The sequence below is a fragment of the Osmerus eperlanus genome, chromosome 16, assembly GCF_963692335.1.
Source record: "Osmerus eperlanus chromosome 16, fOsmEpe2.1, whole genome shotgun sequence".
NCBI lineage: Eukaryota > Metazoa > Chordata > Actinopteri > Osmeriformes > Osmeridae > Osmerus > Osmerus eperlanus.
The window spans coordinates 16039792-16053491 of record NC_085033.1 but is presented as its reverse complement, the minus strand read 5'-3'; the positions used below and the strand labels follow the sequence as shown (position 1 = coordinate 16053491).

At 46.7% G+C, this 13700-nt stretch overlaps 2 protein-coding genes across 2 annotated transcripts; both read right to left on the bottom strand.

Moving 5' to 3' along the window:
- Positions 1-2272: 2272 nt before the first annotated feature.
- On the bottom strand, positions 2273-3567 carry insl3 (insulin-like 3 (Leydig cell)). Its single transcript, XM_062481533.1, has 2 exons — positions 3359-3567; positions 2273-3033 (listed from the first exon to the last, which is right to left on the bottom strand). The coding sequence occupies exons 1-2, from the start codon at positions 3543-3545 to the stop codon at positions 2762-2764; spliced, it is 459 nt and encodes a 152-aa protein (XP_062337517.1). The 5' UTR covers positions 3546-3567; the 3' UTR covers positions 2273-2761.
- Positions 3568-7061: 3494 nt separating this feature from the next.
- Positions 7062-12156, bottom strand: si:rp71-39b20.4 (potassium voltage-gated channel subfamily V member 2). The gene is made up of 2 exons (XM_062482379.1): positions 10634-12156; positions 7062-7394 (listed from the first exon to the last, which is right to left on the bottom strand). The coding sequence occupies exons 1-2, from the start codon at positions 11939-11941 to the stop codon at positions 7098-7100; spliced, it is 1605 nt and encodes a 534-aa protein (XP_062338363.1). The 5' UTR covers positions 11942-12156; the 3' UTR covers positions 7062-7097.
- Positions 12157-13700: the final 1544 nt, after the last annotated feature.

Genomic DNA, 13700 nt, shown 5'->3' with positions numbered 1-13700 from the left:
GTGGCGGAGGGGAGGGGTGGGGGAGGGGTGGGGTCAGGCTGGGGGAGGGATGGGGGAGGGGTGGGGGAGTGGGGGGACAGAGAGGAGAGAGAGAGGAGAGCCTGTAACAGAGTCTCTAATTGTGGCCTCTCCTCTGCCCCTTCTCTGCCTTTACTTTGCCTCTTCTCTTCCCCTCTTCTACCTCTCCTCTGCCTCTACTCTGCCCCTCTTCTGCCTACTCTGCCTCTACTCTGCCCCTCTTCTGTCTCTACTCTGCCCCTCTTCTGCCTACTCTGCCTCTACTCTGCCCCTCTTCTACCTCTACTCTGCCCCTCTTCTGCCTCTACTCTGCCCCTCTTCTGCCTACTCTGCCTCTACTCTGCCCCTCTTCTGCCTACTCTGCCTCTACTCTGCCCCTCTTCTGCCTCTACTCTGCCCCTCTTCTGCCTACTGTGTCTCTACTCTGCCCCTCTTCTGCCTCTACTCTGCCCCTCTTCTGCCTACTCTGCCTCTACTCTGCCCCTCTTCTGCCTCTACTCTGCCCCTCTTCTGCCTACTCTGTCTCTACTCTGCCCCTCTTCTGCCTCTACTCTGGCCCTCTTCTGCCTACTCTGTCTGTACTGTGGCCCTCTTCTGCCTACTCTGTCTCTACTCTGCCCCTCTTCTGCCTACTCTGTCTCTACTCTGCCCCTCTTCTGCCTCTACTCTGGCCCTCTTCTGCCTACTCTGTCTGTACTGTGGCCCTCTTCTGCCTACTCTGTCTCTACTCTGCCCCTCTTCTGCCTACTCTGTCTCTACTCTGCCCCTCTTCTGACTCTATGCAAGGTGGAGAGTGGAGGACAAGGTCATAGAGAGATAAATAAAAGGTGTTTGTAAATAAAGTGTGCAGTGTAGCCTGATAAAAACAGCTGTGCTGCCCTCTGCTGGCCAGAACGATGTGGGACATTTAGACCCTGGAACAGTGAACCCCCAGTCCCACCGACCACACGTACTGTGGAACAGTCCCAGTAGAGAAAGGGAAAGCAATGCAAACACACAGATACACACATACACACATATGCACACAGATACAAACACAAACAAATGCACACGCATCAAGCTAACCCTTTCCTGCTAATCCACCTCGTGAGTTTGCGTTGGGGGCTGGAGGCTGGGGGAGGCTGGGGGAGGCTGGGGGAGGCTGGGGGAGGCTGGGGGAGGCTGGGGGAGGCTGGGGGAGGCTGGGGGAGGCTGGGGGAGGCAACTTCCGACCCATAAGCTTGTAAATCTCTAATGGACCTTTTAAGATGCTATTCTTTTAATTTGTTAAAAGCATATGAGCTTTCTTACTGTATACTGTACTCCCTTGGGAGAGGAGAGGAGGGAAGAGGATGTAAGAGGAGAGGAGAAGAGAAGGAAGGAGAGAAGAGGAGAAGGGAGGAGAGAAAAATGTTTCTGTCTGCCTGACAATCTGCTCTTTGCCTTTGTGCCTGTCTGTCTGCCTGTCTCTCTGTCTACCTGCATACCTGCCTGTCTGTTTGTGTGTGTGTGTCTGTCTATCTGTCAAGACAAGGAGGTTGTTTCCATGGCAGCAGCGTCCATGTGCTGCAGGGCCCAGCAGAGGCTGACTGTCTCTTCCAATCAGCTTCAACCTGCAGCAATGCAGGCTGGGTAACAGCAGCATGTTAGACTAACCACACCAAAGTTGTGTGTGTGTGTTTGTGTGTGAGCTGCCTACACATCCTTTGCTGCAATAACACTCCTTTTCATATGTCGACGAGGTCACCAACCAATGTTTTAAAGTTGGAAGTGGATGAGACTAGAGACAGGAAGACTAGAGACTAAGGCCGAATCTCAATACTCTGTCTTACCCCTAGCCCTTACTCCTACCCCTTAGTTTACTCCTGCTGTACACTGTGTCTGTTAGCTGAGATGTTACTGTACACTGTGTCTGGTATCTGAGATGTTACTGTACACTGTGTCTGGTAGCGAGATGAGGAGAGGGAGGAGGAGAAGAGGGAGGAGGAGAGAGATGAGGAGAGGGAAGAAGAAGAGAAGGAGAGGGAGGAAGAAGAGGGCGGTACAAGTATTTACCGCCCTAACCCTAACAGAAGGAGGAGGGTGAAGAGGTTGAGGAAGTGAAGAGGAAGAAAGGACCAGTTAGATGGATTATTATCACTGTGTGAGTTGTGTATGTGTGTGTATGTGTGTTTGTGTGCGTGTGTGGGTGTGTGTAGGTGTGTATGTGTGTGAAGGGGGACATCCATCTTGTTCATCAAGGCTCTGGTTTGTAACAATCAGATGAATCACCTCATGATGTTCACAATCTTTATTACCCAGCAACACCAGACCTACAGCCATGTTTTTACATCGTTCCTCAGTGATCCAGCTGTTGGTCGTTGTCGAAATGTGTTATCATACAGAGTTTCTCAAAATAAATCGTTTTTATAACTGTAAATTAAATGTTCTTTAACAATTGAAAGTATTGATACTGTTCATCAGTTCACAGGCCATTCAAAAACAGCGACCCTCTGTTGTGAATTCAACAGTCTAGTCAACCATTTGGACACTTCAAATTTCAGACAGTATTTACGTTTTAAAGAGATGGAGCCTACTTGTGCTATCTAAATTGATTTGATCAATTTAACAATACCTTTCTCTAACCTTCTCTCACTAGCAGTATATCTCTAACAGTATCTCCAACAGTATTTCTCTAACAGAATCTCTAACAGCATATCTCTCTAACAGTCTTTCTAACAGTCTTTCTAACAGTATATCTCTAACAGTATCTCTAACAGTCTCTCTAACAGTATCTCCAACTCAGATCGTTCAGGTTGCATCCGAACTCACAGCAGATCTCTTCTATTCTCACACTACGACGAGTCCTTGGATAGGAGGAAGTGAAGGATGAAGAGGGGGAGGAAGAAGAGGAGTATGTGTGTCCTTGAAGGTCAGAGGGCAGAACAGGAGTCCCTTGGGCCTCTTTTGGCTCCTCCTCCATCATCTCCTTCTTCCCCCTCTCTGAGTGGTCCAGGCCAGACTCCTCCTCCGCACTCAGCCAGTCTAGGATGGATCCTGTCACAGCAACAATGTGAATGATCAGACAGTAGAATAGGTGTAGGCTCCTCCTGTGGACCCACCATGGTGTCCCTGGTCTCCCCTGGTCTAGTCTGGTTTCTCCTGGTTTCTGTGCTAGTCATACTCCTCTTTCCTCCTCCTCCTCCTCCTCCTCCTCCTCCTCCTCCTCCTCCTCCTCCTCCTCCTCCTCCTCCTCCTCCTCCTCCTCCTCCTCCTCCTCCCTCCCTCCCTCCCTCACTCACTCACTCACTCACTCACTCCCTCCCTCCCCCCTCCCTCCCTCCCTCCCTCCCTCCCTCCCTCCTCGTCTTCCTCCACTCACCATGAGGGTCAGCAGGTGTGCGATGGGAGAACTCCAGCAGACTCCTCCTGAAGCGAGGGTTCCCGCAGGAGGAGAGAACAGCTCGTACCAGGCTTTTCCCACACATCTTCACCCTGGGCTCCTGCCCCAGCACGCCCCACAGCCCCACCCCCAGCACTACACACACCAGCCACGCTCCTCCCTGCATGCTGCCAGACACACAGAGCTCGGTGAAGGAGAGAAGCAGGCTCAGGGGCTCTCGGCTGGGGCTTATATATGGTGGCTCAGGGCCCCGCTGGCCTTGCAGGGGACAGGCATGTCCTGGTATGGAGGCTGCACCAATCACAGAGCCCTCTCAAGGCTGCAGCCCAGGTGAAGATAAAGAGCTGTCAGCTCAGTGATCTACGGTAGGAAAGTAGACTCCTACTCCACCTCCTCTTCCTCCTCCCCTTCCTCTTCCTCCTTTCCCACTCCACCTCCTCCTTGAGTTGTTGAGGGGTGAAGCCCTCTGGGAGCATAACTGGCTGCATGCTGACTAAGCTACCCATAGCGAGTTTCTGTTTCATTAGGGACTCTGATTCTGGAAGGTTGTTTCATTTCTGATGAATCTATTTATTATGAGATTACTCTACATGATAACCACCTTTTCAATTAAGTTGCCATTAGATTAAAGCCAGATCGATGTATCATTGTAGACCTCATGACTACAGGTGATGCTGTTAACGCGACTAACGCAATCTGCATATAACCTTGGAGACGTGCGTTGCTGCTCAGCATCCTGTGTACGTCATCCATCTGCAGGCCGGGGGGAGCAGGTCCAGATAAGGAGCATGCTCACACCAAGGACACGTCGGCATTCCACACGTTGTCAGTCCCAGGGTGCCGCTGCTGCAACCTGGAGCTGCTGTCCTCCTTCTCACAAGAACGTTTCATCCAAAACAACTAAAATGGGTATAGCTCAGTGGTGGAGGATGGGGATCAACTCCCCCGACCCCTGTATTTTGCTTTGCCTGAAAGTGTTGGCTAAATTAATACATTATTTTTATCTCATGATGTGGTTTCTGACAGGGAGTCAGTCTGCCACTTCTGTTGAACCCTGTTGAACTTTATTAGAGATCCATGTTAAGGGTTCAATTTGTCCGGCTTTTAGGAACCCTAAATGTTTCTTTCTGTCCTCTGGAAAGGGTTCCAGATTAAACAAATGGTTTCTTGTATTGTTACTTGTGGTTCTTAGTTCTTGTATTGTCATTTGTATGACACCGCCAGGTACCTGTATGAAGTAGACCCATCTCAACAGGAAGTCTCAGTATAAACATGCAGTACAAATAGGTGTATCTTTAATGTGCAAGTTAGTTTCAGTTATATTTCTACACACATATGACAAGAGAAACATGAAAGTACATGTTTATATAGGTCAGCAGGGACTTAAACAGGATGTTCACACTGGGGTCCTCCAGCTTCTTCCTGTCATGTTGGGATTGTTTGTTAGTGACACTAATGTGAGTAATACTCCTTAAACTGTCCAAGAATTCAAGACACATAAAACATATGCTGGCTTTCTTTAATCATCCTGTACAAACCTCTGCTAAAAGTAAAATGTAGGCTACGTCAATCACTTTGTTGTTTTAAGGTTTGGTTTTACACTCATTTTAAAGTAGGTTAGTGTCAGCATTTGTAGATCTTAGAGCTGTTTTTGCCTCTATTTAGTCGGAGAAGTGTGACTTCTCTATAAATATTACAGCTGATCCATAGTGGTGCCATTCATTGTGTAATGCGCCCTGCACATTTACAAACACATAGAATAGACTTATACACAGGGATGGGCAGTATTTAGTAGTTAGTTAGTTGAGTAGTTTAACAATATATACATGTATTTCAATTTGGTATTTCGAATACCTGATAGATACCGATACATGATTTTGTCATTTTTATTTGATAGGTTTGATGGAAGTAGCTATATATTTTGTATCAAAATACTTTAGTGTTTTGTGTTTTGTCATTAAAAACACTGTAAAATACTTTGTGACAAGACTACATGATAACATCGTAAAAAATAGTGCCCGTCATGCAGTCAGTGATATGTTTTTCTCAGTGGCTTTGGTATCTACAATTCTCAGATCACAATTGAAATTTTCAAAAGTACTTGTTCAATCTCCACATCATCAATTCACTTATGCACATCATAAAATCATTCTTTTTCATTCTTTTGACCAAATTGCCAATGCTCTGGTACATTCATGAAAATGAATATGTAGCCTACAATTGTCTGCTGTTACCTTCATTATCAATTACTTATGTCCTGTTGATCAAAATGTAATATATTGGTTCTTTGTTAAATACTCTTAACCCCACAAACATCTAGACATTTGTTACGGTGTAGTACGGAGTGGACCCAAACTCAGCACAAAATCTTTCTGAAACGTGAAGCTCTCATCTGTCAACCGCAAAACCGCCCGTCCTTGGGTCCTAAGTGCCCGGTTTACAAGCTAATCGTTTCCCCCCAAAAAACACTATAAACTTGGACAGACAGACAGACATGAATAGCATTATAGTATAGATGCTGCATCTGATTGGTGGCCAGACTTGTTGAGATCAGTGGTTGGAGTTGGGTTAATACTCCTTGAGTGGTTCTGTTGCTACTTTCTGATTGCATTTCTGGCTACATTTAAAATCTAAAGATATGGATCATTTCTATTAACTGTTGACAAAGTGCTGAAATGTTTGTTTTCGACTTCCAAATAAGTACCCAATGATTGATAAATAAATAATGTATTGCTAAATGTTTGTACCCTAACTGAAGTAGCTGTCTATTAGGATCATGATTTTGCATACCATTGCGTGAATGCCTGACACATAATATTTGATTATATTTGTGATTAACAGTCCAATGATTAATTACTTAGAAATGAGTTGCTATGAATAAAGGTGCCATCAATTGTCTTCTAATGAATGATTTGTTTGTCACTCAAAGTAGGCCCTTCTTTACCAAACAACCAAGTAACTAAATCAGGGTACAATTATGAGTCATTAGCAAACTGTTAGTTAAACATGAAACTGTTGGTATTACTGTAACTTTAAACTAACCTTCATCTGGGTGATCACAGGGATATGTGAATATTTGATCTGCTGGGTGCATATATCAGATGTATTGCTTTACTAGTTAGGCACAGAAAAGTCGTTGCTATCAAACATTGTCTACTTAATCAACTGAGTCAGTGTACTGGTGAAGGGATAGATCAAATAGGCAGAGGGAGGGGGAAGGAGGGAGGGAGGGAGGGGGGAGAATGACAGAGAGGGAGGGGGAAGGAGGGAGGGAGGGAGAATGACAGAGAGGGGAGGGGAAGGAGGGAGGGAGGGAGAATGACAGAGAGGGAGGGGAAGGAGGGAGGGAGGGAGAATGACAGAGAGGGAGGGGGAAGGAGGGAGGGAGGGAGAATGACAGAGAGGGAGGGGGAAGGAGGGAGGGAGAATGACAGAGAGGGAGGGGGAAGGAGGGAGGGAGGGAGAATGACAGAGAGGGAGGGAGTCTGGGTGATTCTCCTGTGTGATGAGGGCAGCCCTCACCCATAGCGTGCTCTGCAATGTAAAGCTGCAGCGAGGGCTTAACTTTGTTGACTCCAAGCCCAGGCTCAGAATAGCTGGGGGCAGATGGGGTCTCCCTGCTGCGGGCCAGGGGGTGGGGCCAGGGGGTGGGGCCAGGGGGTGGGGCCAGGGGGTGGGGCCAGGGGGTGGGGCCAGGGGGTGGGGCCAGGCCTGCAGTTTACCCTCTCGCAGGGTTGCCGGAAGCAACGTCCTCGTCAGAATCGTCAGGCTGCGGCTCAAAGCAGTTGTCAAACTTCCTGCGCAGCCGGCGGCGGAGCTGGAAGCTGCGCTGCACGTTGGTCTGGGTGTACTCCTGGGCCTTCAGCTTGGCATAGTAGTCGGAGAACTTGTTGAACAGGATGGAGATTGGCATGCCATTCAGAATGATGCCGAAGGAGATGCAGCCGAACGCCACACAGCGGCCCAGATAGGAGATGGGAACTACATCCCCGTAGCCCACTGTGGAGATGCTCACCTGCAGGCACACAGGAAGCTGTTATCAGGCACACAGGAAGCTGTTATCAGGCAGACAGGAAGCTGTTATCAGGCACACAGGCAGCTGCTATCAGGCACACAGGAAGCTGCTATCAGGCAGACAGGAAGCTGTTATCAGGCAGACAGGAAGCTGCTATCAGGCACACAGGAAGCTGTTATCAGGCACACAGGCAGCTGCTATCAGGCACACAGGAAGCTGTTATCAGGCACACAGGAAGCTGTTATCAGGCACACAGGAAGCTGCTATCAGGCAGACAGGAACCTGCTATCAGGCACACAGGAAGCTGCTATCAGGCACACAGGAAGCTGCTATCAGGCAGACAGGAAGCTGCTATCAGGCACACAGGAAGCTGTTATCAGGCACACAGGCAGCTGCTATCAGGCACACAGGAAGCTGTTATCAGGCACACAGGAAGCTGCTATCAGGCACACAGGAAGCTGCTATCAGGCACACAGGAAGCTGCTATCAGGCAGACAGGAAGCTGTTATCAGGCACACAGGCAGCTGCTATCAGGCACACAGGCAGCTGCTATCAGGCAGACAGGCAGCTGCTATCAGGCAGACAGGAAGCTGCTATCAGGCAGACAGGAAGCTGTTATCAGGCACACAGGCAGCTGCTATCAGGCACACAGGAAGCTGTTATCAGGCACACAGGCAGCTGCTATCAGGCACACAGGCAGCTGCTATCAGGCAGACAGGAAGCTGTTATCAGGCAGACAGGCAGCTGTTATCAGGCAGACAGGAAGCTGTCAGGGAGGGTGGAGTTCAGTGGTTGGAGCACTTGACAGTAGATTAAGAGGTTGCAGGTTCAAATCCCCCTGTACTGTGTAAGATGCTAGTGTTGCGAGTGTCTCACTCTCTAGTGTCTATATACCATGCTCATCACATCAGAATAAGAGGAAGCCCAACCCTTCCACATCCCTCTGGCGGAGCCATTCCTCACTGAATTAGTCTCTCTCTCTCTCTCTCTCTCTCTCTCTCTCTCTCTCTCTCTCTCTCTCTCTCTCTCTCTCTCTCTCACCTCTCTCTCTCTCTCTCCCTCGCTCTCTCTCTCTCTCCCTCTCTCTCTCTCTCTCTCCTCGCTCTCTCTCTCTCTCTCTCTCTCTCTCTCTCTCTCTCTCTCTCTCTCTCTCTCTCTCTCTCTCTCTCTCTCTCCCTCTCTCTCTCTCTCTCCCTCGCTCTCTCTCTCTCTCCCTCTCTCTCTCTCTCTCCCTCGCTCTCTCTCTCTCTCTCTCTCTCTCTCTCTCTCTCTCTCCCTCTCTCTCTCTCTCTCTCTCTCTCTCTCTCTCTCTCTCCCTCGCTCTCTCTCTCTCTCTCTCTCTCTCTCCCTCGCTCTCTCTCTCTCTCTCTCTCTCTCCCTCTCTCTCTCTCTCTCTCTCTCCCTCGCTCTCTCTCTCTCTCCCTCTCTCTCTCTCTCTCTCTCTCTCTCTCTCTCTCTCTCTCCCTCGCTCTCTCTCTCTCTCTCTCTCTCTCTCTCTTTCCCTCGCTCTCTCTCTCTCTCCCTCTCTCTCTCTCTCTCTCTCTCTCTGTTCTGTGGGTGTCTGTGAAACTGCTTGTAAACACATTTTGATTGATTAATCTATAGCGCTAATAATCTCCTGTAAAAGTGATGTAACAGGAAAACCAGCCAACCAGTATTACAGTTTTTCACAATTGCTAAAACACATTTCTTGAAACAGTCACCCACTTTCTCAAAACTGTAAACACAAAACCTCATCTTCAAGCACTATTTACAAAACCTCTGAATCCTCTTGCAAAATGAAACTTTCGCCTCAAAACAGATTTACCTGTGCTCAAAATTCAAACACTGCTTTCAAATCATAAACAAAGTGATCAAAATTATATACACTATCAAGCAGTCAGTAAACAATACACCAAAAAATAGAAAACACATTGTTCAAAACATATAGTTCTCAGGGAGAAGTACATTTTTACGTAATCTCAAAACAAATTTCATATTTATCCGTCATTGTCTTTTGATGAACAAAAACATGTTCTATCATAGTAGCTCAAAATTGATCAGAAATTACTACTCTTTGCTCTTTGCAATTTATTTGCTCTTTCTCCTCCTTGTACCCCTATACAGTACTGTACCCTGCATCTCACTACTCACAACTCACTCTTGTTCTTTGTTGATATGAACCTGCAACCAGTCAAAATCTATTGAGCAGTCAGTACTGTTACTGTAACAAATGGAAAGCACAATGTTCAGGGCCATACAATTTGTTCATTGTACAGTATACAGCCTACAATGCACTGTACTACAGTATACAGTACTACTACCAAAAAGGACAAAAATATAAGAAGTAAACATGTGATCAATGTGCTTCTTCTTGTCTTTGGGCTGGGACAGGCCAGAGCACTTTGTCGACATCACAAGCAATATTTTCCCACCTTCAACAACCTGTTTGCTCTCTGAACTGGCTTATATTGGTTGTAACACATCATTTGAAACAAGTGAAATCAATTTTGAGTGGTTGTGTTTTAAAAATGAGAATGTGTTTAGAGTTTTGCTGAAAATTCTAAGTGAGATCTGCAAATTGGTTAGGGCAAGTTGGTTAAGGTATTGACAACAGACAGGCACAATTAGCTACATGAGTTCAGGCAACTGAGAACTTTGTTCAGCCAATGGGTTTTAGTGTTTTAGCAATTGAGAAAAACTATAACTATCAGGACCAACAGAACAAAACTTTCCCTCTACCAGAGGACATTCAACACATTTCTTTTCGTACTGTCACAAGTTGAAATCATGCTTTAAAGGAAAAGCATTACATGGAATTACACGGGATTAGACACATACAAGCTAACAGCTGCCAGCAGCGGATCAAGCCTAATGTTGTTCTGTGAGGAGAGGACACAGAGCAGACAACATGAATGCTGCCCCATGTTGAAAGAATCAAATAAATTAAATGAAATCTGTTGGATTATGATGTTTTCATACTGAACATCAAAACAAAAGATTGCAACAATTGAGTCTTTTGTAACTCCCTCACATCTGTTCATGTGCCTCTCTCTCTGCCTCTCTCTCTGCCTCAGATGAGAACATATAATGGTCTTCTGAGCTGTCGAAGTAGGAATTAATTTCTAAATGTTTCAAAACAGTCATAAGGGACAGCTGTTGGGACAAACATGGTTCCTACAAATGCATGAAGAACACAATAATAGCATCCAATGTTCCATTGGAACACATCTCCTCCTCCTGCCCTGCCGGAGACTCACCGCCGCCCACCACCAGGCGTCTGGGATGCTGCTGAAGGGAGTGCCCGGCTGGTCCACCTCCACAGAGTGCATCAGCGCAGAGAAGGTGAAGATCCCCATTGCGATGAACAGAAAGAGGCAGCACACCTGCTCAGAGCACTGCCGGATGGTGAAGCCGAATGCCCGCATGCCAGTGGAGTGACGCGCCAACTTCAAGATGCGGAAGATGCGCATGAGCTTCACCACCTTGAGCACCTTGCTGACCTTGCTGACCCGGGCCATGGTCTTCAGGTCCTCCTGCGCGCTCAGGTCCTCCGCGTCTGAGAAAGTCTCAAACACAATCTGCAGGAAGTAGGGCATTACGGCCACCAGGTCCACGAAGTTCAGGGCGCTCTTCAGGAAGTGTTTGATATCGCAGGTGGTGAGTAGGCGCAGGAAGTACTCCAGGGTGAAGAACAGGATGGAGCAGATCTCCACACACTCCATATAGGTCTTGCCGTAGACGGTGTAGGTCTTCAGCTCTTTAACGGTGTTCAGGGTCATGGCCACAATGGAGATGAGCACGAACAGGCTGGAGAACACAGCGAAGCCCTTGGCCGCAAGGGAGGAGTACGGGTTCTCCATCAGGTCCCACAGTGCCTTGCGGAAGCCGCCCAGGAACATGGTCTTGAAGCCCTCTTCGTCGTGCTGCGGCTGGATCTCTGCTATCAGCTCCTGGTTCACCTTCAGTTGGTCCTTGATCTCATCCACCTTTTCCTCAAACAGGATGCGGCAGCAACGAGGAGTGTCTTTCATGCGCAGCCCCCAGAAGGTCATCTCCTCCTCGAAGTTGAGGGGACACAGGCTCTCCATCACCCACATGACGTTGCTACAATAGAAGTGGAAGATGTAGTGGAAGAAGGTGGGGTCTCGGTCGAAGAAAAACTCGTTTTTGATAACGGAGTAGTCGTCGCAGAGCGTGAGACGCTTGACTGGGTCTGTGCAGAGCACCAGCGTGCCGATGCGTGTTTTGGGGTAGCGCAGAACGAGGTGTTTGGGGATGAGGAACACCTTCCCGCCCACGTTGATGTTGACGATAGTGGACTGCCGGTTCCTCTTCTCCCACTCCTCCCTCTGCAGGGTACGTTTGTCCTTGGCGATGTCTGGAGCTGCCAGGCTGTCCAGGTTGTCCATGGACGTCCATGCTTTCACTGAGCTGTCCTGAGCAAAGGGGAAGCTACTCTCCTTCTCGTCGGTGCTCTGAGAGAAACTGTCATTCAGCTTCACGCTCGCAAAAAGACTGGATCGGCGCTTCTTTAGTTTCTTCAGGTTCCTCCCCTGGAGATTCATGTTGACTACGTCTGCTCAATTGCTCTGGGTCAGCTAGCAGACAAAAGATCATGTCACTGTCACTTTAAACAGAGAGATATTCTGCAAAATATGTCTCAGAGTTTAGTCAATTGAAAAAGTCAGTAACACTTGAAAAATAAATAAAAATCCATCATGATTAATGACTTCTATGAGAGATTCAGCTGTGATCGGGAGCAAGAGGTCTGTTGTGTCTGCCTGGGCATGGAGAAGATCAGGAGAGATTCATCCTCTTCACTGATTTTTTAATCCCATTGCTGTTCTTTCCGTCGAAACGGGAGTTAAAAATACTGTTGGTGGAGATTAGAGTTGTGATTTAAGGCTTTGGTTCTGAGAGGAGGAAAGGCAGAGGAGGGCAGGTCGTTACAGGCTAACAGGTAGCCTACTAGCTGAGCTCTGCACACCAAGGTAGCTACAATGGTCTGTACTGATGAACAGTAGCCTAAATGTTTATTTGAATCAGTTCAGAAGTATCTGAATTATCTAAACCAGAGAGGAGAGTCTTTGTCCATAATCTAATTAAGACTTTCTCTTACAGACAGACTTATGTATTTTAAGAAAGCAATTTTGAGTTCATTGGAGATGTTTTGTTGAATAAAAGGTGATATGTTTACATCTATGCCATGGACCAATTATTTAAAAGTTTGAAGTTTGAGTTGTATATTATTAGGAAATCTGAATGTGTATTATAGCATGTTAGTGGATGATCCGGGAACGTTAACAGATTTGTCTAGGGGCATACTGGTCTGGGTGCTGGAACGTTGCGGATTCCAGGTTCTAGGTTGTTTTACCATGGCGACGTTGCGCCCTCGTAGATAGTTGGATTACGACGAACGGAGACGGGATGTTAGCTAATGTGAATAAGGCAGGGAGAGGGAATGAATCAATGCCCATGGATTGGTCTTGATAAAACGTTAGGCAAAGTGGGAGTGGAGTGAATGCTTGACCTGTCCCTCTAGGCGAAAAGCCGTTGTATGGGGAAAGGTGAGTAGTGTATTTTTTTCTGCTTAGGCCTATGTGTTGGTGGTCGGACAAAATTGATTATACCTGCTGTTGTGATTTGATTTTGAAATGGTTTAATGGGCATGTCTACGATTGTACACACAACAATTGTGTACATTGCAAAGTTTTGAACAAAAGTACGACCAGCCACAGGCCAGGGATTGCTAACTGGTTTAAAGAACATTACATTTACATTACATTTAGTCATTTAGCAGACACTTGTATCCAAAGCGACTTACAAGAGAGAGCTTTACAAAAAGTGCAGCCAAAACATGAAGCATACATTGTGAAAAGCAAACCAATTTAAACCAATTTAGTTTTAACCAATTTAAATGGCCCGTCAAGAACTTCCAGGCATTTTTTGAGGCCACGTGAGGCACTTGACGATCAAGCATTTTGGACTTCCGTTGACGCGACTTTCTCTTTACATGGCTCTGAGCTATCTATGGGAACGGATTCTATAAAAAAACGGAAATGTAAAATGTCTAAATATAATAGACATTTATAAATGTCTTAATATTATAATTATCGCCGTCCATGAAAATGTACTCTTCACTGTTGTGACGTCACAGGATTCAGAAATGGTTTATTCCTCACACCCCCATGTCTCTTAATGGGATCATACGATCGCAATCATACTTTAAAATTTGTATTCACATTTATTAAATATGCTTATACTATATACTATTTAATAACAAGAAAAAATGTGTAACCGTAAAACAAACAGAACTAGTATAGG